Raw genomic sequence first — 27,658 nt, forward strand, 5'->3', positions numbered from 1 at the left:
GAAGCATAAAATTAAGGAAACTATTCGTCAATAATCATACAGTTTTTTTTTTGGTCGAAATGATAGGACGTCAATAACCATAGGGTATGGAAGTGATAATTTTGTGTAAATTAATCATGTATGATTGCTTCCGGCTTCCTGGTGCGTGTTTATATAGCACAAGCCGGCAGATCTTGTTGAAACGGGAAAAGGAGTCAACGTGGTTGTGACTTGTGAGGCCGAGGAATAATGGCAATTTGATCTTGAGCGAATTGGGCCACCGGTTCTTTTATGGCCCCTGTTTATTGATATGGGCCACCAGATCTATTCTTGGCAAAGCTCCAAAGGATCCAAGTTGGCTCCATTTTGTGATCTGAGGATATTATGCCTTTTATCACAATCCAGGAAGGATAACAACACGTGGGCGTGCCGGAGTGGTTATCGGGCATGACTAGAAATCATGTGGGCTCTGCCCGCGCAGGTTCGAATCCTGCCGCTCACGTCTCTTTCCTTTTGTAGTTTGTACCCCTGGCTCTCTGAGGGAGGGCAAAAAAATGCAAAGGCAAAGTTCGCTAGAAGGAGGGCTTGAACCTCCGACCTTGTGGTTAACAGCCACACGCTCTAACCAACTGAGCTATTCCAGCTTCTTGTTGAACTTTGGCACTCCAACAAACTGAGATATTTGAGTTTCTTCGTGGTTCGTAATCCATCATCGAGTTTCGCTAGAAGGAGGGCTTGAACCTCCGACCTTGTGGTTAACAGCCACACGCTCTAACCAACTGAGCTATTCCAGCTTCTTGTTGGCTCGTAATATATTATTGAACTTTGGCACTTCAATAAACTGAGATATTCCACCTTCTTCATGGTTCGTAATCTATTATTGAGCTTTGGCAAGTTTAATTGTTTTTTCCGAAGTAATCTATAATTTTTTAAAGTTCCAATGCAGAGTCGTCGGCTTGCTGCAAAGATAAGTGAAAAGGTGATCAAGTCCCATAAAATCTATCCATTTTGATGACATTTATAAGGGTTAGTGTTGGACTTCATTACCAGGCCAAAGTTCCACCCTCTATCAGTCAATGTAATTTGCACCAAGTCAGTCAATGTAATAGACAATTAATTAATTAAGCCCGGAAACCAGAAACTTTACCAGAGCACCATCCGATGTGACACTTCATTAATCTTCGAACAATGCTGTGTACTAGCACATCATCCCCTTGAAATCTTGGTTATCTTGTAACTGAGCTACAGCTTCTGGATTGCCCTGAAACAGCTGAAATTCCAGAACCAGTACCGTGCCTGCCACATCAAGTTCTATCGAGAGAACCTCTTGCTCTTGATCCTGTAATCGTTTACTCATCAAGAGCCATTCTGCACTGCATCCTGTATGAGTCACAAAGAAGAACACGATTGGCTAAGATTTCAGCTTGTTAAACTTCCTTGGATGTGATGCAAGCCCTTAACCGACATAAAGTTGGGGCAACATGTGTCTTTTCATAATCTCTCATAAACAAGAATTTACAAGCTAGCAATTCTAAACTAGGATGAACGCATTATTGATTCAATCACAAGAAACAGAATATGTAGGAAAAGTTTTCTAAATTAAGCAATAAAGTTTTTGCTCAGAAAGCTCTTTATCAATTTCATGATAGCCAGAGCTAAGATCACAACAACTGAGTATGCTTTTAAATCGGAAATTTAGACAACAATTTTGGTGTCCCATAAAACGTGTTGAAAAGGAACAAGACATGGAGGAGTTATAAACCAGATAGCGCAAAAGGTTAGCTTTTGATGTCTCACAGTTGCAACTAACATCTTCTGAATCTTGAGATGTCTTTGGATGCAAATTCCATTCATTCCTAGAGTCTTTCCAGACGAACAATTAGACAAACTTTTCATACAGATAGACAGGCAATTGCAGAAGCAAATCTTATGGAGAAAATAAACCTTTGGGTGCTCAAACTATACATACTACATCATGCTGGACTTATGATCTGACATCTCTCAGGGCTCAATACTCAAGGATATTAAGGAGATCTTCTGCTTGGCTGCTTATGATAAACTATTTAGTACATTGAGATTGATAAGTTATACAAGTGCATCCACATTTATGCTCTAAACATCATTTGCTGACCACAGCATCCCATTAAAAAACTAAACGATATAGCTAGTCGCATGGTATAGAAAGAGCACAACCATGAATAGAAAGGAGCAGATACATTGATAACCAGAAACTACTTCATCAGCCCATACAGTGTAATTCTTTTCTTTGCAAACACTCGCCTAGCATACAGTCAAGGCAAAAAGCGACAATATGATACAATAAACATATACCTACCTAATGTTTTTCCTGTTTTTGACAGGCTCTGCTTTAACTTGGACACTGTCAAAGAATTTAATTTGATCCCCCGTTCAATCATATCCTCAGCATATTTGATTGCTTCTGCAAGTTTATTGCCATCACGAAGACCAGCAACCAACAAATTCCCTGTTTCCTCCAAATCATAGTGGTAATTCTGAATCATAAATGAAGAGGATAAAAGACATCAAAGGATATCTTCGCAATCGTTCTTCTACTGGAGTAGAGTAGAGTAGAGCTGGGGAGAGGAGAGTCAGGTGCAAACCTCTTTTATTTTTCAGTTTCCCACTTATTCTTTTTTCCTCAAGAAAATCCCCTCTCTCACCCCTTTTCAGTTCTGTGTATAGCTATTGGATTTGGAGACCCAGTTCGACAAAAAAAAGTGGTAACTGCACCCTCCGGCCTAGTCCGACTGCTTGTGGTTGTCTGGGGCACTGTCACTGACTGAAGATTTATTAAGAAGCCACAATGGATTTTCCCATCCAGGTGCATCAAAGAAAATATTTTTTCCTTTTTTTCCCCCCCACGTTTTCCAAACCATTAGAAAATTTTGAGCAATATTTAATTTCATTTATCCCATTTCACATAATAAAGTTTTAAGGTCTCATTGTTGATCTTTATTACATTAAAGATTGAATACCAAAAAAGTGGTAATTGCAATGAAGCTATTATGGATTGAAATAGTTGATTGTTACCATGATTTTAATTGATCCAAACTGAGTTAATGGAAATACTTTGTTTCTCTTAGCTTGAAGAATATGTTAGAATCAAAATATGAATGTATGTGATTGAATACTTGCCATTAGCCAATCTAGTTGTTAATAACAACTTCTTTCAATCCAATACGAAAAACAGTTTCGAAATCTAAGGCCTTGCTTGGATTGAAGGTTTTCGTCGGAAAATATTATCGTTTTCCGTGATCACATTTCCCTATCACCTTTTTTCCTCACATATATCAAATCGCTACAGTAATTTTTCCATGAAAAATGACGGAAAATGCAATCCAAACACAACCTAATGATGCATATGACTCTTTGCCAAACAGTTTCTTTAAAAGAATAAAAAAAAATTGAGGACTTCATTGCTAATTTTCTTGATGACGCGAATGTTTTGCACTGAATTTTCGTATTGGTCATGACTTTTGAGCCATAACCTCACAATACAACTTCGTAGTATGAATTTTAAAATTTGTTGGATATTGTGCGGGCGAAGTCTGATTGGCCAAGCTGAGTGGTTGAAGTAGTACCTGAATGTCACGGGCAACAAGAAAACGCTTTTGTAAAAGAATGTATCTTACCTGAAATTTGAAGTTTGAATTCATTAAATTATTAAGTATTAAATTAAATATATTTGAGCGTATATCACATCACATTCAGTGATAAGTGAATAGATTATCACTTATTTTTTGAAGCAAATTTTGTCTGAAAAATTCAGTGACACTTAATTAATTCAATTGTTCAATTTTTTATTATCAAAAGCATCTGAATACATTAATATTTGAATACATTAAATTTAAATGTTAGATTGCATTATCAAATAGGGTCTCAGACTCAAGTGTTAAAGTGGTGAAAATTATCCTTTGTAACGAAACACATGAAAAATGTCAAGACTACCATTGTTTAAAATTAAAATGGTTGAAACGACTAAAATATATAAATATATTATGCATTACGTTATAATCCCTTATAGTTTTATGTTTTATCACATAATTCCCTTATAATTTAGTATTTTACCATATAATTTTCTTTTGATTTTTAAAATATATACATAACCTCCTATGGTTAATAAATAATTTTCAACTTTACAAATTTGGTACTTTTGACATTTTAATTGATTTCGTTAGTTTTAATTGATTCCTTTTTCATCACTTTAACACTTTATCTCAAATTGCGAAGGAATTATGTATAGTTTTTGACATTAGAGGAGGGTTATATGAAAAATGTGCTAAACTACAAAGTACATAAGGGTAGGCACGTCAAAGGTAGGGTCTGAGTTGGATTCCTTTGATCCAGATCCAAACCTATTTAATTTAGTTAGACCCAGATCCAAATCCAGATCCAAACCCTTTTGGGTTTGAAAAAGTAAGTTCATACCCAAACCCTTATGGATTTGGGTATCTAATGGGTATCCATTGATATTTTCTGAACATACTAAATTAAAAATGTAATTAAAATATATAGAGTTCATAAATAATATAAATACCATCCAATTTTTGTTTTCAAATAATAAAATTAACATTCAACAACTTGAATGCAATATTGTGAACTCAAAAAAAGAATTATTATTGACTACTTTTATATATTTTCAAAGATTCAATTGCATCCATATCCAATATTTCATTTGTTTGCATTTATCTTTTCTTATTTTCTTGAAAAAGTTTGTACCAATTACAATGACAACTAAAAGATTATTTTTTAAAAAAGAAAAACAACCATAACATATATAAATGTTTAGTCTTATTAAAGAAATAAAATTTTGTACATCTTTTCTTATTTAAACCTCAATGTTGGTAAATGTCTCACAATCCAGCACTAAAATAGTGAATGAAATAAAAGTCATTTGACTAAGGACCGATGGCAAATAAATAATAGAATAAGAAAATTTATAAGCACTTACTCATTTTTTTGATTCAATTCAATCATCAATAATCATTAATATTTCAACCATATCTAGAAGCAATTTGGCACGAGTTTCATCAATCACCTAATTATCAACAGTAAATACAAATTCTGATGCCATAAAATCTTACTGTATTCGATCTAATAGCCATAAAATATTATATTATTTTATAAATTTACTAATATATATTATTTAATTAAATATACATGACTCTGGGTAAAATCTGGTATGGATTTGGATTTGATTATGGATTCTAGAAAATCAGACCCTACCTAAACCCACGACTCTCTCACAGGGTCTGGATTTGGGTAGGGTCTGAATTTGAGAAATTAAATCCAAACCGTACCCAAAAATATTGGGTTTAGGTTGGATCTGTGTAAGATCCGACCCATTGACATGCCTACATAAGGGTAAACAAGTTTGAATTCCCCATTTTTTAATAAATAATTTTTTTCATATACAATGATACAGTAATACATAAACAAAACAACTTAAAAAATACCACATTCATACAATATATCAAAAAGAATTCCAAATATACAAAAAAAATCTACACCATCTTTTTCTCTAAAAGATCACCACTACCAACCATCCCCTTCTTCCTCCTATTTCATCTCCCTCCCTCCCTCTATTTCCTCTCATCTCTTCTTCCTCCTTCCCCTTTTCTACCACACCCATCGAGACTAGATAGGAGGAGGAGAGGAGAGAGGCGGGGTGTTGCGTGAAAGGAGAAGGGAGGAGAGGAGGGAAAGAAAAAGGAAGGAGGGGAAAGAGATAAAGGCGGAAGAGAGAGGAGGGGGTGGCGGTGATGGTGGGAGTATTGTTAATTTTTAGAATATACCTTAAAAATTTTTAAACTTTTAAAATACCTCAAAATATATCTCAAAAATACCTCCAAAACATTTATAATAAAAATTTTTCATATACATTGTTATAATAAAATATTTCAAAAGCACTCTTAAAAATAGCTAATCCAAATGGAGCTATAATTTACCTTTTCGTTTTGTCCTTTGAGGTAATTAGTAGAACTTGATGAAAGATGCTCCTCCAAGAGTCTGATTATTTCTTTCCAAAAAAAAAAAAGAGAGAGTCTGACTATTAGTATCTTAATACTAATAGTCAAAACTTGGTTTAATCGTTTATATTAATATTAATATATATGTATGGGTATAAAAATGTGCAAAGGACATGTACATTTATAGGGTAAGTGCCCCTTAATCATCCTGCGCTTTCCTACTAAGCCACAGGGGGAAATCACATAAGTAAAGAGATATACATAAGACAAGGAAGGTAAATCTGCATATTTCATAGCTTGCTTCAATAATCATAAAACACCTGCCCCAAAATCCATTTCGGCCTTTTCCGCGAGAAAGGAAAATCCAAATAGTCTGCACCACAAATCTTTTTAAGGCGAGACGTGTACTAAAATGGGTTGGCTGTTGGAAAAAATTAAATCGCAAGACGCCTGCAAATTAGATGAGATCAAGACCTCAGTAACAACAATCGATAGCCCCTTGGTTTTTATTTGGCAATTATCGGATGACATCGAGTCCTCAGTAACCACACCCGATAGCCTATTGTTTAATCAGATGACATAGGTAATAAATACTTCAGTTCGACACCCGGTGGCATGGGACTGGGACTGGGACTGGCAGAGTTGCATCCATAAATTCAAGAATTGAGGAAAGCAGAACCTTGTTGGCTGCTTGTTATCATCTCTGGACCCATGTCTGAACAGCTCCCTCTTCCAGTTGCTGACCCTTCCTCTCAACTTCCTCCCCAACAACCACAACCAATTCTGCTACCACTACCGCCGGCAAACAACACACTTGAGCCCGCAGCTCAGTCGTCCAACAGTAATTTTTTTTTTTTTTTTTTTTTTTGGTTTTTTAGTTTTTTTTTTTTTTCATGTGGGATAATGTAGCCTTGTTCTTGAGATGGTTTATTTGGGGCAAACAGAAGTGTAAAATTAAAATGCAACCTGAAAACAGTCAGGGTGCTGGGGAAAAGGGAAGAAAGAAAAAAAGATCTGAACTGTTTCTGACCTTGACTGGTTTTTCTCTGCAAAATGATGATTTGTTGGAGGTTTTGCATTTCGGCTCCTTCATAATGGCAATGATAAACAGCAGTTCCTTTAAAAATTTTTTTTTGTCGGCTATATTAAGTGATAAGTGGGGTTTTTCCTTTATCGTCCACTTGGAGGGAAACCTCAAAATATTGAAGCTTGATGTCCATTAGTGTTTCCTTATGGAAATTTGATTAATTTTGTTCTCTTTGCCAGGTATCGTATGTTGTAATATGTGTACTTATCTTGAAGAGCTATAAGCTTTTTTTGAATCTTTAGAATGCTAGACCATGCTACATGAAGATCTTGGATTTCGAAAATTTGTTGAAATTAACCTTCAGTCAAGGCTTATTAGGAAAGCAAGACAAGCTTACTAGGAAGCATTTGCGGGTGAAGTTAAGATTATCCGAATTTTCCAAATAATTTTTAACTTTTGTTGGAGAGTTGTATGCAATGCTTGCCCCTGATTAATTCAGCGTGCTTTCCTCAATGGTTTAATGCAAAGTATGATATTTTTTAATAATTAATTCATTATTTCCATCAGTTGAGTTTGAGATTGACCTGTTGTGTATCTTGCTGAATTAAGCCTTCTTTTCTGATGCTCGAGATTTAATTTGAATATTTTGGTTATGATAAAACTTGGCTTATGGGTTAATGCCAGACTACCTTCACGATTAAGTATTAAAGCAAAATATAAGTTAATGATGGATCTTATTTGAGCAACTTTATAATGGTGTATTTTTTTATTTTGAATATTGTAGGTGGTGCAGAGCGGCTCATGTATAAAAACCGACTGCAAGAATACACACAAAAGTCTTCCTTACAGCTCCCTGTTTATACAACTATTAACGAAGGAGTTCAACATGCACCAAGGTTTAGAGCTACAGTTTTAGTAGATGGAATGTATTATTCACCTCAAGGAAATTATCCAACTCGAAAGAGTGCAGAACAAGAAGCTGCTAAGATTGCTCTTGAAAATATTCAGCAAAAGATGAGGGATGATGGGTGTCCAATCATTCGTGAGGTGTGTTTTAGCATCCCTTGTACATTATTTCTCTATCATTTAGTTTAGGAATATTGATTAAAGCATGATGTCTTAGCCAATGAGTTATTTCCTGCTCATCTTGCATGAACTATCATGCAACTGTTACAAGTATAAAACGATTGATCAATTTCCACTAAAGCTCTAATAGTGACATAAGAGAATTTGATCTAGTCCAGCTGTTGTCTTGTCTATTTTCGTCATAGATACCTTAAAAAAGTGCAACTCTAATCTGTACAAGCTGGCCATTACCACAAGCTGTCAAAAGCATAGGATGCAACATTTCGTAGTCTCACGAGCCTGGGGCCTGGTTTGTTATAAAAGATATATGCCAGCTTCCTAAGTATTAAAGGCCTCTGTTAGCATACGATGTGCTCCATATTTTGTTTCAAGGAAATTTGACATCACCAGTTCTGCGTTGCTTAAGAAGATCTTATTTTAATGTGATTGTTACCGCTCCTCTGCCCAACCATCTTGCTCTATCCATTTATTTTAAACTGTTGGCCTCTTGGGATGGAGCAAAAAATATTTTTGCAGTAAATTCAGGACGTTCTACATTTGTTAAGTTAATGATTGAAGCAAATCCTGATTCATTTGATTTTTATGAAGGGTAAACAACAAAGAAGCCCCCTGTGATAAACTTAATATACAGAAAAGCCCCCGGTGATTTCAAAACATACAAAACGACACCTCATGTTTTGAACTAAATTGTAAAGGTGACCGAATCTGTTAAACTTAACGTGGACGGACGAAATGACAAAAATGCCCTGATATAACTAAGCAAAAGACGGCTCAACAAAATTATTTGTTTCATTTTCTAGAGAGAGAGAATTGGGGGCTAAAAGGTAGAATAGGTATATTTGTTAAAAATTAGGTATAAAATTTTTTTTTTAGGTTCCAATAAGTCATTTCCGTTAATTTTAACGGATTCCATCACCTTTACAAATTGGTTCAAAGCATGAGGTGTTGTTTTGTACATTTTGAAACTACGAGGGGGCTTTTCTGTATATTAGGTTTACCACAAGGGGCTTTTTTGTTATTTACCGTTTTATGAATGATATTGAGCTTACCATTTCAGATATCCTTTTAAATGTGCTTGTGTTAGTTGACTTACCTTGGAAGATGAGCAGATCATGCTTTTTTCTGGATTTAATCTGTAGGGGATTTTAGTTTGTCACGTACTGGAGATTATTCATGTACATTGTTTAGTCGAGTAAAATTATTAGCTTTTTTGGGATATTTCATGGTTTTTGAAAATCCTTAGAAGAAAGCAATAATGATGGCATGACTCATATTTATGGTGTAGTAAGAGAATTCTCTTGAATTTATTCATGAGCTGATACACATTTGGTTTCATCATATATTTCTTGCTAAGTCAATGTGTTAATTAGTGCTTGCAGAGTTTTTGCCTTGCTTAAATTCCCGAAGCATGTCTCATCTACACATTTGATCTAATGGTTGTTGTGATGGATGTAACCTGGCCTTCTTTTGTTGGTTGAAAGAATAAACAAATGATGTCCAATATATTTGAATTCTTTTTGTTGTGAATGATCTAGTATATTGCTCATGATGTCAGTTTGATTGCTTTCCCTCTTTCTTTTTTTCAGGATACAACTTTTTGCAAGTCCATCCTGAATGAGTATGCTGTTAAGATGCATCTAGAGAAACCAGCGTATAATACAATTCAACCAGGAGGCTTGATTCCAGTTTTTGTATCTACATTAGTTTTCAATGGTGTTAGTTATACTGGAGATAAAGGTAGAAACAAGAAAGAGGCTGAACAATTGGCAGCACGAGCCATCATTCTTTCAATTTTAGGTACTTCTTTACTTTTGTCTGAAATTATAAATTCTTCTGGTAATGTGTTTCTTACGCACATTGTTTGACTTCTTGGCCTATTCAGACTCTGCAGATTCTGCATCTGCCACAGTGATGTCTGAGATAATCAAATCGAAGTCCAAGCTTTATGCAGCAGTAAACAAAATTAGGGATGCTAACAGCATTCACAGTGCAGTGAACTCTGTAAACGCATGGGAGGACCCTGGTGTCCTGTTGAGTAAAGGAAAAGTTGCTCAAGTTGGTAAAACTGCTGCCAGCTTTCCTAGCTTGGCTGAATCTGCCAAGACACATGCCACACATGTACCGTTTCATCCATTCAAAAAGCCAAAACTTGAAACCAGCACTGAGGTAGTTGCTCCTCCCATTGTATTTGTACCTCCAGTGTTAGGACAGCCTCTGCATTCTTCAACTTCTGGGGTAAAACGGAGTCGTAAAAACAAAAAGAAGGCTAAAGTAGGAGTGCAAATTGGTCCTCAGTAAGTAATACTGCCCAGTTAATCCTTCGCACTTTATCTCTTATAACCTTTGTATGTGGCGACACTGTCCTCTAAGAAATATACATTTATGCTTGGTATGTTCTTCTTTTGCATGTAATGAACTAAGTAGCTCCATCTGGTGCTTAAAATTTTTATGTTGCCCGAGACTTCTCTGTTGCTCTACTTAATCTACTTCGTTGACAATCAGAAGTTGCTAAGTGTCAGGTTTAAGTTACTTGTTGATCCTTTATTAGATGGGCATATGTCTACTTTTTGCTCCCGTGGAATGTCTTTCATGAGAGAATATATGTTTCGCCTTGAAGCACTGCAGCCTGCTCACATGCATATGGAAGTCTTTTCGTCCCTTTAAAAGAGGAAATGACGAAAAGTTGTTCAATTCAGCATGCTTTTCTTCTATTCATTTTCTCAGGCATGGCGGAGGGTCATAATATTTTTAGAGATCTTTGATAAATACTTATGCAGCGTAAGATTCAAAAGTTCAAGGCCTGTCAATTCACTTAATAGGTTTATAACTTAATGACTGAATCATTTTTCTGTCGCTGAATGTCAGAGTTCCTTCAACAGCTAGTATGAAGGAAAAGAAATGAATGGTATTCAATTCTGGACTATTGAAGGCAACCTTATGACTTGAGATATTGAAAAGTTAGAAAATGAAAGTGGCAATAGTTGCTTCGAGTGGCTTGTAATCCAGTATTTTGCGGCGCAATGCCCGCATGGATAACTTACTCTCTTTATGTGTTTGATATTCTTAATATATGTGAAGGTATGATGATCCAAATATCTCATGATTGTCTTATTGCATTGGTAGACCTGTTTCTTCAGTTATGCTCGTGGATCTCTGATGGAGTCAGATCTCTTTTTTTTTGTCTTCAAGTTCATGATAAAGTTTTGTTTGTTTAATCAGCACATTCTTTATGAATACAGGATACCTGTTGCTGTAGGACCTCTGAATCAGATTCCTTCTTGTTAAGTGGCCCAATGAGAGGCTGGCTGTACTTCTATTTAGGTGAGCCAAGATTTAAGGTCTCTCATGGAGTTGGATAATTCATTCATCATGCTCCTCCAATTAACTTTTTCTTGATCTTAACTGCAGGTTTTGTTGATGTATGGCGCCAAAACTAGGCTTTCTCCAGTTCAACATCGCTTGGAAGAGCTTTTTTCCTTTTCTTTACTTCGTAGTGATAGATCTACCTTAGTTCTCTTTCATGTTGGGACATGGAACTGTGTCATGTTAGACAAACATAATCTGTAGATTTGATATGTTAAACTGGTTTGCAGGGAAGTGGGGATATCAGTTATCTCTGTGTGTATAGGTCCTTGCATTAAATGGTATGCTTTTATGGATTTTCTGGTTGTGTTTAAATGGTCCAAATGCCTATACTCTCCTCTTATTGTTCCCCTCTTATTCCCAGTTTAAAAACAGCTCGAAATTTTCCTGTGCTGATTTTTACATCCTGTGTTCGTTTCTTTGTAATTTAACCTTTTTACTGGCCCTTTTATGCGTTCCTGCTGCGATCAGAATCTTAAATAGTTAGCTGAGATCATATCAGAAAGGTATCTGATGAACCTGTCCACACACGCTGCGGCATGCACAAGGATGCCATTATATGTTGAACCCGATTGGCAAAACTTTATCATTTTTCTTATTCTTTGTAGTAATTATTTTTACCTATTTTTGAGAATGTAGTCGAGAAGCGCTCTCCATCTTAAAATGTGAAAAAAAAGAGGCCATATTCAGTCATGATCGATGCATGCATGTGGCTTTGACTATTAAGATGTTTTACACAAATTTCGAGTCCCTCCGAAAACAATCCGGCATATGAAAAGATATTTTCTGAAAGTATGAGAATTTCCCATTTCCTCTATGACCATCTTCATGTTTCTCCTGACCAATGTCTAGAAAAAAAGATGACGTGACCGCTTCTAAAATATCCAATGGGAATTCTTGACCTCAGAATTTGAGGTTCTATTAATGCAACAAGTTCTTAGCTGTTGTTAATAATCAATCACTGATGTATATTGTCCTTGGATAAAAGCGAATGTGGGTGTTGAATGAACATGGGCCTGTGACCTGTGGGATTTTGATATCAGTAACTGTTTGCCTGTCGCGTATGGCTTGTGATTGTGAGTACAAGAAAGAAGGAACAACGAACCTCCTTGAGACAAGGAATTACTCTTACTCCCACGCCAGCTTTGATTATTCTAGTTCCCCATGGGAAAACAAACATTACTCATGTGGTTGGCAATCTTCATCGGGTTTGCAGAAGATATAATACTGTACTTCCTTCCTTGCCGACTGTTAACGATGAGTTAAGCTAAGCAATCCAGAACCATTAATGCTCCATCCGGGTGTTCATGATATTGTTCCAATTAGATCAATCGATCTCATCTATTTATCTCCTTACCAGTAGCCCTTTTGTCCAACTGAGGAAAAATTAATTTTCTTCTGAAGGCTTCCACAACTAATCTTAACTATTAGTTGGGCAGTTGTAACCGGCGAATTCTTGATATATGCAAATCAAGAACAACAAAAGTTTAATTCCGCATGGAATGTCAAATGATGGTAGCTTTTGATGTCTGATCAGAAAACTCCAAGAAGCCATACACCTTAGGGGATATACAGATACTACTAATATACTGAAGTGTGTTGTTTATTTGAAGTACAACTGTTACCCTTTGTCAAAAGAGAAGCGTTGGACTGGTGCGATGCCAATCAGGAGCTGGTGCCTAAAATTTAACAAGAAAGTAAGCAATCCATGGCCAGCTTAACACCTATACAGAATGTAACAAGTAATATAAAATGACCAAGATCCACGTGCTTATGGCTCTCTGAAGTGAAGAGGAAAGCAGGAAGGAAAGCCCCCTCAAGAAAATTGGTAAGAGTCCAGGTTCTTGAAGGTGAGATATAGCTAAGTAAGAATGGCGAGGGAATCTTAGACGTGGGATGGCGAAAGATCCGCCGATGGTTTTGCTGATTTGCCCCTTTTATCTTCAGTACACTTTTAATTCTTTCTCCATCTGGCTAGGGAGTCTTCACCTCTGCCAGCTAACAATCCCCATACACTGATTGAATAAAAAATATTGCAAGTTTTATTGCATCTATGTACACTTAATCCAAAGGTTTCTTGCTCCCATGACAATTAATTGGACTTCTTGAGCTTCATTCAACTAGTATCATTTGTTTAGGAATTTCTGCTGATAAAAATACCAGAAAAATCACTGCTATATAATAGAAGTAAGAACAAGTTTGAATTCCCACACCTAGCATCAGTAGTCTTCGCTGAAGCCGAGCTAGCAAGGGTACTAGCTCTTTCTGCTCATTTCATTTCCCTCTACCTATGGAACTTGTCAAAGACCATGCACCTAAAAAGTCTACTTTGTGCTTAATTCGGCCCCATCCACATTATGAAAATGATCAGTTTAGAGAAGTTTCACAGAATGCTTTCCCAGGGCTTTACAAGATTGAAGAGGGCAGCAACTCAGATAAATCCACAGGAATCCCCAGGAACTTTGGTGTGACTAGCCCTTCTTCACTTTCCAGTCCAAGCAGCACGAATTCTGATGGATTAGGATATCAACAAGGCATAAAAACTCTACCTGAGGATGGGAATTCTGTGATCAACTTCAGAGGTGTTTATGGTGACTTCGCAAATGCGGGTGGATCTTTGCTCAGTTTTGATCATTCTCAGAACTCTTTTCCCAGATTAATTACTACCCAAGATGATTACTCAGTTTGGGAAGACAATTTGCACTTCAATTACCAGAACCAGCTGAATAATGCAAGGTGCAGTACCCCGAATCCCCGGCTGTTGGAGAATTCCAACAATAACCAATCCTCCAGCAGCTATGCATCCACAAGTAATGGGGTCCCATTTGGATGGCATAGCACAGAAGTCAATGCAAATGCCAGCAAGAATAATAGCATCCAGGATCTTGGAAGACAAGAGGCTTGCACGAGTGCTAAACGTCCCTATACGGTAGTTTCTCATGATCCCATCTATTTAGTACATCAATTTTTCCTTGAGACTGATCTCAATTATACTATTGGTTAATTAATTACAACTCAAGTTCTAAACTTAATTATATAACTGATGTTATATATTGCAGGAAGAGAGCACACAAGCATTGAAGAAGCAGTGCGCATCTGTTACAAAGACTACGGCCCTCAAATCAAAGTCAACCCCATCAAAGGACCCACAAAGCGTTGCAGCCAAGGTTTGCTTCTTTGTAAAGTAGATCTAAATTTTAATCGATCCAAAGGAAATCTGCTTTTGAGTATAAAGTTGGAAAGAATGTTTGCGTTGCAGAATCGGAGAGAACGTATTAGCGAGAGGCTCAAGATACTACAAGATCTTGTCCCAAATGGCTCCAAGGTAAAAGCTTTTTGCATATTCTCTTGTTTTAAGTAATACCATCCGAATCATTTTCTCAAGTGCATGCGCCAATAGAACAAAGCCCATGCAGGAGTGAGCTTAGGAACTGTCCTTTGTTGTTTCTTTAATGTTTTTGCAGGTTGATTTAGTAACCATGTTAGAAAAGGCAATCAGTTATGTCAAGTTTCTTCAGTTGCAAGTGAAGGTCAGTTCTGATGATTTGCGATATATCTGTTCAACATGTCCCATATTCCCCCAGCTCTGACAAAACTAGATGGACAATGTATTTTTAATTGACAAAATTATTTTACTGCCATGGTTTTTTCCAGGTTTTGGCTACAGATGAGTTTTGGCCAGCTCAAGGTGCAAAAGCTCCCGACCTTTCTCAAGTAAAAGAAGCCATAGACGCCATCCTTGCATCTCAAAGAGACAGGAACTCGAGCTCATCAAAGTGATATATAGTTGAATCTTCAAATTGATTGAGGAGAAGAAGATGAAGAAGAAAAAGCAACTATAGATTTGAAGAATAACTCGTAAATCAACTGCAAGTTTTTCTCTTCCCTGATTCTGGAAGTAAATCAAATGACGTGGGGAAGAAATAAACATTTGTCTTTTAAACCCATGACCATGAGCTTCTTTTTCTAAATTCATCTTCTTTTCATTAGCTAATTCGCAATATATATCCTGCAACCCAGTCGTAACATATAAAACTGGACTGTAACTTGTGTCCAGTTATATATACCAAGGACTAATGAATCTTCTTCTAGCTTCTTCTTCTTTTTTTTTTTTTGCGGGGTGTTTTGTTTTTGTGGGGGGGGTAAATTCTTTTTTGTAATTTCTTGTTCACAGTAACGGATCCTCAAAATTGTGATTGGATAGAAGTACTGTATCTGAATACTGCATTGCTTTCTTTCCAATTTGGAGATTGTGGATAAATTCTGGTAATTGTTCTACAACATTGACCTGTGAAGGAAGGGAAATAGAAATGTGTGGTTTCCTGAGCATGCATCCAAATTCAAGGCTCGTACATTACCAGAATTTGTTATGGAATTCTACTATAAAATTCTTTGGAACAAAAATTTCTTAATTTGTGTTTAGTTCATCCTCCTAATTCTTCAAAAATGAAAGTCATATTTTGACAATACAGGTTATTTGATTTAAATCATATACTACATCTTAGTCCTTTGAAAAAAAAAAAAAAAATTAAAGTGACACCAAAACCAATAGGAAAGGCAGAAGGTTGGATGTGCTGCTTGCTTCATGCAATCGTAGAACCCTCCTCGTTTCTCATTTCGCACATATGGTACCTGGTTCAAATTTGATTTTCATTCGTATATATATGTAATTGAAAAATCAAAATACAAATATAAAACACGATAACAAGGGTTTATTTTGCTGGATTGAATTTGTTTTTTCTTTTTCCTTTTGGGGAAAAAGAAAACCTCCAAATATATCCAAGTCAAGTGAGCTATTATTGGTTTTGGTTAATTTGGCCGCTTTTGCAAAAGGGTATTTTCTTCCAGGAATCTCCGGGGTCGCTGGGGCTATAGAAATGGGGACCACGGGGCACGTGTGAATTTATTTATTTATTATTTATTGGTAGGACGTGTGAATTTTAATTAATGCTCACATGGCTGATCACATGCCCATTCCCAGATAAAGTGGCGATGCATTCCCCAAATTACCACGCAATCAATTATGAGAGATGGTTTTGACAAAAAAAAAAAAAAAAAATTATGAGAGATGGAGAAAATTATGTGCTAAATTTTTTTTTTTTTTTTTACGTCTAAATTATTATTCTTAAGTCTTTCGTTTGCTTTTTCTTCAGATTGATTCAGTTTCCTCTTAATTCGCGGTTCTTTTATATGAACACAGAATTTTTTTTGACGTCCAAATTATTCTTTTTATCCAAAAAATTAGTACTAATAGTAAGTTGAGTGGTTTTTGACTCTTGATTTCAGGGGCACCTTGTAATCGGATAAGGGGCACAAATGGTAGCAGGTGCGGCCTTTTCTGTCAGTTGTGTGCATTTTTTACTGTGCGTAATTTTGATTACACACGGTGTAGCTTTCTTTGCACACGACGTAACTTTAGAACAAATTTTTGTGGGTCCCACACATGATGTGAAAATCGAGTTATAAGATGTTATCTGAACCGCATAAAATTTTTTGATCAAATCATGACCGTCAACTGCCAGAAAAGGTTGTCTCTGACAACCGCTCCTGCCCCATTTCCCTTGTAATCCGTTCCATGCAGGCAAGTTATTAAGAAATAGTACAACTATATATATGGATGAGATATAAGATGATGTGTCTCCAGAGCAGAATTCCCGAATTATCTGGATGAGTATTTTATTATTTATTATTCCCATTATTGTATGGCCGATGATTGAGTGAGTGCATGTCTTGTCTACTTGTATTGAGTGACTGCTTCGTACGAAACTACAATCTCTGAATATGTAATTATATTCTTGATTCATGTTGTCCGAACTAATTTCAATCCTTTTACGGGAAACAGCACATATTATTTAAATGCAAAATTACTTAACGTAAAGGAAAGGGGAAAATTGATCATATCTTCTTGAAAAAGTATTATATTACTAGTATTATTCAAATGATTGAGCCTAGCAAGCCACTAAAAAAAAAAAAAAAAAAACAATTGCTTCCTATCTTAGTTTGGTATTCTGCAAGGCAAATTGGACTGATTCCACGTTTATTTTAAGTTGGTCACTGGATCAGACGGAGTGGATGGCTTACAAATTTATTAATGTCGGCCGCTATTTTACGGGCTTTTATTCCATTTGGTGTAAATTGGCCCATACAAATATCAGAGTTGACCCACAAGCCTGACCCACTGGTTAAAGGAACCCAATTTCAGCAATTTTCCCGTGCTTCCATTCTTGAAGTAGGATTTTTGAACTTGGTAACTTTTCACGGTTAAAATTTAAAATGCTGAGTGAAATCTCCGTAAGAAATAAATCTGGGCAGGCACTTTTTCATCTTGTGTAATTAACAGGGTTTGACTAATATTCGTTATGATGAATTGACTGTATGTATACAACGAATAAATTGTTTGCTATAATAGAATGTCTTCTTCGTTAGTCAATTTGTTATAATCCTAGCAAAAATACACGAGGTTATAATTGGAAATTCATCAAGAATTTTTTGAAAGAAATGAAGAAAATAAAAGAGAAATTCACTACGTCCAAGCTATTTGTATGAATTAATAAAAGTTTTTGGGAATTCAATATGGACCACACTATTTTTTTTTTTTTTTGACGTTGCCATTATTGACATTTTCCTTCCTAATACGGTAGATATATGTATATATACACATAGGTTGGCGCCTTTGTTGCAGTATAAAACCAAAGATACCGTCATTTCTTCCATTGTGAACTAAAATATTTCAATTTCTCTCAAGAGAAGTGGCAGTAAAGACTTTTGGCCAAAACCCACAATAGAAAAAGTGGTTGAGACTCAATAAATCTTTTCTAAATATTAATATTTCATTTTGTTGTGTGTGTTAAAGACAATTGAATAATAGTACCATTTTGGAGAGTGCAATGCTCAATATTTATGACTGTCCTACGGAGAGAGGAGTATGCCTTTTCCCTGTGGTGTGCTAACATTTTGCTTGTAAATGACTAAGCACATACTTGTATAAGAAAATCAGCACTGCGATAACAACATTATCAAATACTGCCATATTTGCTACCACCAGAGACACAGAGAGAGAGAGAGTCCGTGAGAGAGATGGGATTGGAAGTTATGGAAGTAATCAGTGGATGGATGGAAGGAGAAATCAAGAGCTTCATCAAGGTATGGCTCCTAGTCATTGCATCACTAAGCTACTGTTACTCTGTCTCCAGAAATGTCCCAAAGGGACCATCCAGGCTCTTAACAACACTTCCTGTTGTATTTCTCAACCTTCTCCTCCCTCTCAACCTTCACACCTTGCATCTTGGAGTTTCAAGTGCTTTCTTCTTAGCTTGGCTTTGCAACTTCAAGCTCCTCATGTTTGCATTTGGCAAAGGCCCCTTATCAAATTCCTCTTTATCTCTTTCCCATTTTCTTGCCCTTGCTTGCCTCCCCATCAAAGCCCATCATCAAAACAACCCTTCTACCAAAACCACCCAAAAAGGCCTAAAATCACTAAGGAATTATGGGATCAAACTTTTACTCATCCCTTTGTTCCTTAAAGCTTATGATTACGAGGACCGTATTCACCCTAAGCTCACCTTGGTCGTATACACTATCCACATCTACGTTGGTTTGGAAACTTTGCTTGCCATAGTTGGAGGTCTGGCTCGAGCCAGTCTGGGCATAGAACTTGAGCCACAATTCGACGAGCCATACTTGTCCACCTCGCTTCAAGACTTCTGGGGAAGGAGATGGAATATTATGGTGACACGTGTACTCCGTCCATCAGTCTACCTGCCGGCACTTAATATTTCTCAACGGCTCACGGGCCGAAAATGGGCCCCTCTACCAGCAATTTTGGCCACTTTTATTGCTTCTGCTATGATGCACGAGTTGATTTTCTTTTACATGGGCCGAAGGTGGCCGACTTGGGAGATTTCCTGCTTTTTCCTGCTCCATGGGGTGTGCTTGGTGGTTGAGGTTGCACTGAAAAAGTACCACGGCCTATCGGGCGAAAGAGGGTTGCCGCGGATAATTGCGGCGCCGTTGACCGTTGGTTTCGTAATGGTTACAGGCTTTTGGCTATTTTTTCCGGAATTCTTACGGTCCAATGCGATGGTTAGAGCAAGTAAAGAGTACGAAGCGATGGGTGCCTTCTTTAGGGATTTTTATAGAGCTTTGTAGTGGCGCAAGTATCATATACACAAAAAGTTCAATAACATGATGAATGCTTGTTGTGATAATAAACCTCAAAAATTTCAATTATATATTCCTGGGTATGAAATGTGATTCCTGGCTTGTAGGTTGTAGTATAATTAATATTCCTGGTATGATGAGGAACGAGAGAGGCTTAAACTGGAATTTAAAAAAGCAACTGATATATGCAGATGCAGCAGCTAGGGTTGTCTTGTCTGACTCATAATTCATAAAGGTAAAAGTTTGATGTAATTGAGTTACACGTTGGATTAGTTACTGGTCTCGGGCTGTCAAAAGTAGATATTTAGGGTGTGTCGTGTAAGTTGATTGACATGATTTATCCTGAGCCTTACCAAAAAAAAAAAGTAGCTACTGTCAAATCAGGAACATAAAAGTAGCTACAATTATTAAGATTGTGCTTACCTTCAGTCCACGGTTAATAATTTCTCAGCCAGTCACTAACTTGTTTGGACTAGAGTTTTCTGTAGACAAATTTTTAGATTTTTGTAACCACATTTCTCAAACTTTTTTTTTTACTTTACATATATTTAGGGTGTGTTTGGATTGCAATTTTTTTTTTTAAAAAAAAATTAATACATTTTCCATGAAGACATTTTTCAATCACCTTTTTATCTCATATATATTAAATCGTTACAGTAATTTTTATACAAAAAGTCCAGAAAAATGCAATCCAAACAAATCGTATACAGTGTATTTTTTTCCCTGAAAGTTCAAAAAATAACAATTCAAATGAGAGCTGACTACGATAAACACAGATCAACTTTCGAAATGCTTTTCAACACAAATTCCAATACACTTTTCAAATTATTTAGTTTTCACAATCGCTTAATTAATTTAAATGGAAGAGCAATTGAAATATGAAGGATGTGCAAAATCAACAATCCTTGGTGCCTTATTTGGTCCTAGCTGTTGAGTGAAGTGCATTGAGCCCAATATACAGAGCCCAGTTGCTATGAGGCCGCCAATGCTCTACAATTAATTGAACTGATAATGCTGAAATTTTGCAAATTTTAGAAATCAGAAGTCTTTCCTACACGGCCTCAATGCAAATTTTATTTATTGTCGAAGTTTAATTACAAATCAGGAGTCTCCCATGCATGGCCTCAATACAGAGTTGGCTTTGTATTTGATTTTGCATGGGCTTTGCTGTTTTCTTCATTATTATTTTTTTACTCTGCTCTGGAACCTCTACAGCAGCTTGCAAAGACAACCCATATCTATCTAATCTCCAATGACAAAAGCAATCGAGATTTGAATGCTATTGCATGGACCAGGGTGTTACAAAAAATCCCAACAAAAAAGATTAAAAGTTAAATTAAAAAAGAGAGACAGATAAAAAGTGGTATGTCTATTGAAAGGGAAATTTCCTCCCAAATGGAAGAAAGGTGTCGCGCCCCACTTTTTGACTGAAAAATAAATGGTTTGAGAAAGATGTTTTTGATTCAATTTTGATTGGAAAATGATTTTTGTGAGTTGAAAAAGATATGGGTCTAATATGGGACTTGAAAAAGCGACGATTCGACCCAAAAAATAGTTTTTAAAAGGGTTTTTGAATGAGAAATTGGAGTCGCCACTTGGTAATGATTAAGGTGTACCAAGTCACCTAAAAAATAAATTTTTAAAGACAAAGTAGTAAAACCCTTTTAAAAACGACTCCTAGTCCACGTAAGCCAAAGAAAAAAAAAAAGGTTCGGGAGTCACGTTTGACAAAGGGGAAGGCAAGGATAGAATCCAAGGCACCCCTTTGACCTAGCCAAGGCTAGTTGCGCGACTTAACCTTACCTTTCCTATTTTTCTACCCAATGTATGTTCGCACGTTGGATATGACTAGATGAATGCAAAACGGAAAAAAAATGCAATCCTAAGTTCTACGATGTCTCTTGTGAGGCTTTTGGTCCCAAACCACATGAATTGTGGCGGCCAACAAAGGAAAACCTCATAGAGGTTGATTAATGCAAATGAGATTCAAGTGTGCAAGTGTGAAAGTGTATGAAAGATGCAAGAAATGCAAGTGCAAGTGTGCAAAATTGTATAAAGGTGCTTGTGTGAAATTGTATAAAGTTCAAGTGTTTTTCGTGTGCAAGTGTATGAAAATAGAATAATAGATATATAACGTAAAGTGGAATTTTATTTGTGAAGGGAAAATAAGCAAGTGATGGGTAAAATGTAGTAAAATGAAGTATGGTCTGAGAAATGTAAAAAAATGTGGTTAAGAGAGTATGTAGGTGATAAAAATGAAAGTATGACCCTAGAAGAATGCAACAAGTCGGGTACGGGGGTGGACTCCTAACTTTTCGACTTTGATTTTCCCTTTGATTAGAAGGCAAAACTAGCGTGCTAAGGCTATCGAGTAGCCACACTCGCTCGTTTCCCTTATCAGAAGGGGACATTCAAGCAAAATGAACCCTATAGCTAGCATGGGATGCAAAACCTAAAATGAGGGGAAAAGGGGTTCGAGGGGCATGCAAAATGATAAAACTAAAAAAATGCATGATATGTAGTGAACAGGCAAATAATGCATTAATGAAAAACAAAGGAAAAATCCTATTGGGTCTAGCGTTGGACTAGCCCTTTCTATGAATTCCTAATGAAATAATGAGCCACAACTAGCGTTGGACTAGTGTGGTGACGTACATTCATCCATTCCATTCATTCATGGTTATGAAAGCAAGTAGACATGCCGAAACGCTCGTAAACACGTAACACGTAGCACTTAGCATGCTCGACTAGATGCAAGAGCCTACTAAAGCAATTAAACATGTAGCAACAAAAGCAAGCAACCAAGGGGAAGGGGAAATGGACCAGATGCTCTCCGAGCCCTATCTATTACAAGCCAAGAGGTGTACACATACCCCATAAAAACATAAAGGGGAAGGGGAAATGGACCAGAGGCTCTCCGAGCCCTATCTATTACAAGCCAAGAGGTGTACACATACCCCATAAAACTTAAATAAAAGTAAAAGCAAGTAAATGCATGCAAGGAGGTAAGGAAAGCGGAGTAGGCATGCATATTCACATAACACGTAGGAGCACGTAGGGTCAAATGAAGTGCACATGAAGGATAGAGTGTACCTCCCTTGAAGCGACGCCCTAACGTAGTGAAATTACTAACTTACCCTCCAAAATAATAAAAAGGTCAAGGTACCACTTAAATTATCAAATAATCACATGAAACCAAAATTAAATATGAAAAATGAAAGTTAAACACTAAATTGAGTCAATTAAAGTATTTACATAGACAAACCAACCATGTACAAAGCAATTAATGCAAGAGGGACTTAATTAGAAGGACATGAAAATTTTCTGAAAGAGAGTAAAATAAAATACCAAAATTGATGACTTAAGATGGGACCCATAAAAATCAAATGCAAAAATGTGATTAATGCAAGTGTTTTAGGACCTAATTGTAAGAACAAACACATAATTGGGCCCTTGAAACATAGATGGAAACTAGAGGGAGTAAAGCTGCAATTTTCTTGGACATTCTTCATGCAAAAGCATGCAACTCACGTAGAAGACATTTTTCTTGCAGAATTTCTGTCATACTTCATCAACCGAAACAAAATTCCAGCACAGCTTTTTCGAGAACAGATTTCAAGTCCAAATTCACAACTTTAAACTAGCAGCAAACTACACCATCACTATCATCCAATCAAATAGGAAACTTAAAAAAAAAACCATGCAAAATCATAAAAAAAGTGGGCAAAACATTTGAAGAATGAAACTGCTGTAACTTTCTTAGCCTCACATTCCAAGACCAGATTTCAGATTCAAGCAACCTTAACCAAAATTTCCTTGATCTAACACCTAAACTTTGAACTAAACAAACAAGACATGAATTTGACATCTAAACAAACAAGAAACATAGGAGAACTGGTGCAAAAGGTCACGGAAAAACTCAAGCATGCTGCAAACTCACGGTTGCATAGTCTCATTCAATTTCCTATCCATTTGGCCGAATCTATATTCATGCAAACAACCCAAGTATCTCCACTTGAATCAAAATGTAGAGATTTGAAGCAAAGGTAGGAGTAAGATCAAACAGGTTTTAAACTCAAAATACAACAAAAATGATTTGAGGAACAAGATTTTTCTGCAATTTTCACATGCCACGGCTTTTCTTTCCACTTCATGATGCTGGCCAGATTTTGATTCAAATACATGGCTTTGATCAGATGTTTTTCAATCCAACATTACAACCTTAAGCTAAGCAACAAATTACACAATGATCACAATCCGAATGACCAGAAAAAATAGAAATGTATCGTCCCAAAGTTCTGAAAAATAAATGCAGAAATGGTTTTGGTAACCAGATTTTTCTTTTCATAGTGCAGACCAAGTTTTGGTTCATAGACAAGGCTTTGGTTAAATATTTCCAACCCAACATCCTCACTTTAACTCACAACAAGCTACTGAACTCTAACTCCAAACCAACAAGAACAAACAAAGGGCTAATGGACTACCGAAATTCTGACAGACAATCATGTAGAATAGCTAGCAATCTGAAATCCATTGTCCAGCTCAAGTATTGCACGGCATTCATCATCTACAAATCCACTCGCACACATCTTTAAACATGAATCTATCTACTGACCATTCCAATCGAAAACAACGAAGAAAATGCAGCAAAAGAAAACAGCAAAAGACACAAGCTTTAATCAGTTTCTGCAAATATTTCAATCCAAACCAAATCTACTCATGCGAAGAAGGAAAAGAAAACCCAGTCAAGCTGCACAACAGCCCATCCCCAATCACATAACTCTCATAACTTCACCCCAAATCCAGTAAACCTGACCGTGCTGCCAATCCCATAAGTGCAGAAAAAGAAAAGCAAAACTCACGGCAAAACAAAAACAGCATCGCAGCAAAGCTTCAACATTTCATACATGATTTTATAATCCATGGGCAGAAGACAAGTGAAAGGCATTACCTTTATCCTTTTCAAAAGGAAAAAACAGAATCTTGGATGATGAACAAAGTGCCCTTGCTCAGCCCAAAAAGCTTAACCTTCCCGGTTGCCCACGTTCTTCCTCTTCTGGTTCCTTCACTCACACAGCCGAGAACTCCTTTGCAGTTTCCTCCAGCCCAAGTCTTTTTCCAATCTCAGCTTTTCACTCTGCCCTCCCCCTTTGACTCTCAATCCTTTTAGTCCCACTCTCAATCCCTACAGGTTTTTTTTTCAAAAATGCCAGCCGACAACTCTCTTCTCTTTTCCCAAATTTTTGCTGCAGCCGTTACTCTCTTCCTCTCCGCTCTTGCGTTTTTCTTTTGCCGTTCTTTTCAAAAAACTCTCCCCTTGCGGCTCCCCTTTCTCTTGGCTTTTATACGAGCAAACCCCAACCCTAAAACTCCAGCAACTTTCCCTGTATTTGCAGCTAAGGAGCCGCTCGATGATCCCTTTGCAAGCTGCGGCAAAATGCAGCTTGCATGCCGCGAGCATTTTTTTTTTTTTTTTTTTTTTTGAAAAAACAACTTGATAATTACAGAAATGATAAAATAAAATATAAATAATAATAACAAAATTACACAAACCAGGTAATAATAATAATAACAAAACAAAAATAATTTTAAACAAAAAACTAAACAAAAATGGCCATTTTTAATTTTTCAATTTTTAATTTTCATCATTTTCTTTTTCTCAAAATAACTTAATAAAAATAACTAAAGTGCCCAAAGATTGAATTTAAAGAAATAAACATATTTTTGTGAACAAATTTTCCTTTTTTCTTTTTCTCTTTTTTACATTTTTCCAATCCAACTAAAGCCTATTTTTTTTGAATTTTTCTTCTTTTTCCTCTTTTTCCTCTTTTTCTTTAATTTTCTCTTTTCTCCTTTTTTTATGATTTTTCATTTTCATTTTTCTTTCAAGAAAGCATTGAATAAAAACAAAATGACTAAAACATATTTTTGATGTTTTTCTTTTCTTTTTTCTAAAAACTCTATACTAATTTTAAACTTAAAAGCTGAAACTAAAAACTAAAACTAAAAGTAAACAAGAATAAATAGCAAATGAAATAGGTCAACTAAAAGGGCGAAAATGAATAAAACTAAAATATCATAACAACTAATAGTGCAAAACACACAATAACGAACTAAAATGCAAGCAATCTAAAATGAAAATCATGAAACAGATGCTACATAAAATTATTCAAAATTTGGTGTCTACAGTTTGCCCCTCTTTGTCTGAGTTTTGAAAAAACTTGAGACAAAGAATTAGACACCAAATACTTACCTGGGTCATTCGGCTTCAGCTACTCGAACGACTGCTGTTATTGACATGAGGACTGACTCCTTTTAATGAGACTGACTCGGACGAGAAATTTAAAACGGGATAGACCCGAACTGGAAGTTTAAAACGGGACAGACCCGGACAGAAATGTAAAATTGGGATAGCCCCACGGGATAGACCCGAACAGGAATTTAAATTTGGGGATAGACCCGAACAGAAATTTAAAATTTGGGATAGACCCACGGGATAGACCCGGACAGAAATTTAAAATTGGGATAGACCCACGGGATAGACCCGAACAGAAATGTAAAATTGGGGTAGACCCACGGGATAGACCCGAACAGAAATTTAAAACGGGGTAGACCCGAACAGGAATTTAAATGGGATTGTATGAAGAAAACTGTATAAGACTTTATTTGAAAATGTATCCACAGATTTGCCCCAGTAATGAATTGGTCAGTGGGATTAAACCCGAACCTGCCATGATGATCGACCAGTGGGATAATACCCGATCCTGCCGAGGTTGGCGGGATGAAACCCGGTCCCAACGAAAAAAGCGGTCAGCGGGATTATACCCGGTCCTGTCGAGATTGGCGGGATGAAACCCGGTCCCAATTTGATAAAAAGCGGTCAGCGGGATTATACCCGGTCCTGCCGAGATTGGCGGGATGAAACCCGGTCCCAATTTGATAAAAACCGGTCAGCGGGATTATACCCGGTCCTGCCGAGATAAGCGGTCAGCGGGATAAAACCCGGTCCTGCCGAGGTTGGCGGTCAGGGGGATAAAACCCGGTCCTGCCGAAGTAAGCGGTCAGCGGGATAAAACCCGATCCTGCCGAAATAAGCGGTCAGCGGGATAAAACCCGGTCCTGCCGAGGTTGGCGGTCAGCGGGATAAAACCCGGTCCTGCCGAGATTGGCGGGATGAAACCCGGTCCCAATTTGATCAAAAGCGGTCAGCGGGATTATACCCGGTCCTGCCGAGATAAGCGGTCAGCGGGATAAAACCCGGTCCTGCCGAGGTTGGCTGTCAGCGGGATAAAACCCGGTCCTGCCGAAATAAGCGGTCAGCGGGATAAAACCCGGTCCTGCCGAGGTTGGCTGTCAGCGGGATAAAACCCGGTCCTGCCGAGGTTGGCGGTCAGCGGGATAAAACCCGGTCCTGCCGAGGTTGGCGGTCAGCGGGATAAAACCCGGTCCTGCCGAAATAAGCGGTCAGCGGGATAAAACCCGGTCCTGCCGAGATGAAACTTGATTTGATTTTTAATCTTTGATTGATGATTTTCTTTTCTCTTCGCTTTTCTTTTTTTGACTTTTGAGAACCTTTCCAAAAAATTAATTTGCTGTATCGCCATGCTGTTGCACCTTTTGATCAAATTTACTTGCAACATTTTCGATTTGCCTTTGTTCACCAGAGGACTCCTTCCAACACCGATTCCAGTGCGAGGTGTGATTGTTTTCGTCCATGCATGGAATTTTTCTGCAAAAGAGAAAAAACAAAAGAATTGCCACCATCATTTGATCCGCTTGCCTTTTGAGAATCGTGTAAACATAAGCCTTTTGATGCCTTCGTCAAAGTTGGCCGCGGCATTTGATTTGGTTGGATTTATCATTTCAAATGTCTCTGCTTTTCCAGACTGACCGGGTAAGCATTTTGCCATATTGCGAAGCCTTCGTAATTGGCTTGGTTGCGCCTTATCCCTTTTTAAGAGATGACTGAACCCAAGTATGCTTCGAGTAAACCACGGGGGTTGTCATTTACCACAGTTCAATGATAAAGAATGAGGTATGCAAGAAAAATTCA

At 37.0% G+C, this 27,658-nt stretch overlaps 3 protein-coding genes and 3 non-coding genes across 6 annotated transcripts; 4 read left to right on the forward strand and 2 right to left on the reverse strand.

The window, feature by feature from the left end:
* The first annotated feature begins 399 nt into the window (after positions 1-399).
* TRNAS-AGA (transfer RNA serine (anticodon AGA)) lies at positions 400-481 on the forward strand. The gene has a single exon. It is a non-coding gene; the product is annotated as a tRNA-Ser (tRNA).
* A 68-nt stretch (positions 482-549) lies between these two features.
* On the reverse strand, positions 550-623 carry TRNAN-GUU (transfer RNA asparagine (anticodon GUU)). The gene has a single exon. It is a non-coding gene; the product is annotated as a tRNA-Asn (tRNA).
* Positions 624-699: 76 nt separating this feature from the next.
* Positions 700-773, reverse strand: TRNAN-GUU (transfer RNA asparagine (anticodon GUU)). Its single transcript has one exon. It is a non-coding gene; the product is annotated as a tRNA-Asn (tRNA).
* A 5,762-nt stretch (positions 774-6,535) lies between these two features.
* LOC113702312 (uncharacterized) lies at positions 6,536-11,760 on the forward strand. The gene is made up of 6 exons (XM_072059786.1): positions 6,536-6,810; positions 7,781-8,043; positions 9,669-9,879; positions 9,965-10,376; positions 11,322-11,403; positions 11,491-11,760. Exons 1-5 carry the CDS (start codon positions 6,681-6,683, stop codon positions 11,365-11,367), a joined length of 1,062 nt encoding a protein of 353 aa, XP_071915887.1. The 5' UTR covers positions 6,536-6,680; the 3' UTR covers positions 11,368-11,403; positions 11,491-11,760.
* Positions 11,761-13,574: 1,814 nt separating this feature from the next.
* Positions 13,575-15,569, forward strand: LOC113700394 (putative transcription factor bHLH086). The gene is made up of 5 exons (XM_027220831.2): positions 13,575-14,374; positions 14,505-14,612; positions 14,705-14,770; positions 14,910-14,975; positions 15,100-15,569. The coding sequence occupies exons 1-5, from the start codon at positions 13,736-13,738 to the stop codon at positions 15,223-15,225; spliced, it is 1,005 nt and encodes a 334-aa protein (XP_027076632.1). The 5' UTR covers positions 13,575-13,735; the 3' UTR covers positions 15,226-15,569.
* A 2,780-nt stretch (positions 15,570-18,349) lies between these two features.
* LOC113701977 (acyl-CoA--sterol O-acyltransferase 1-like) lies at positions 18,350-19,678 on the forward strand. The gene has a single exon (XM_027222903.2). It carries the CDS (start codon positions 18,523-18,525, stop codon positions 19,591-19,593), a length of 1,071 nt encoding a protein of 356 aa, XP_027078704.1. The 5' UTR covers positions 18,350-18,522; the 3' UTR covers positions 19,594-19,678.
* The last annotated feature ends 7,980 nt before the right edge of the window (positions 19,679-27,658 follow it).

Source organism: Coffea arabica, chromosome 7e (assembly GCF_036785885.1).
Source record: "Coffea arabica cultivar ET-39 chromosome 7e, Coffea Arabica ET-39 HiFi, whole genome shotgun sequence".
Lineage (NCBI taxonomy): Eukaryota > Viridiplantae > Streptophyta > Magnoliopsida > Gentianales > Rubiaceae > Coffea > Coffea arabica.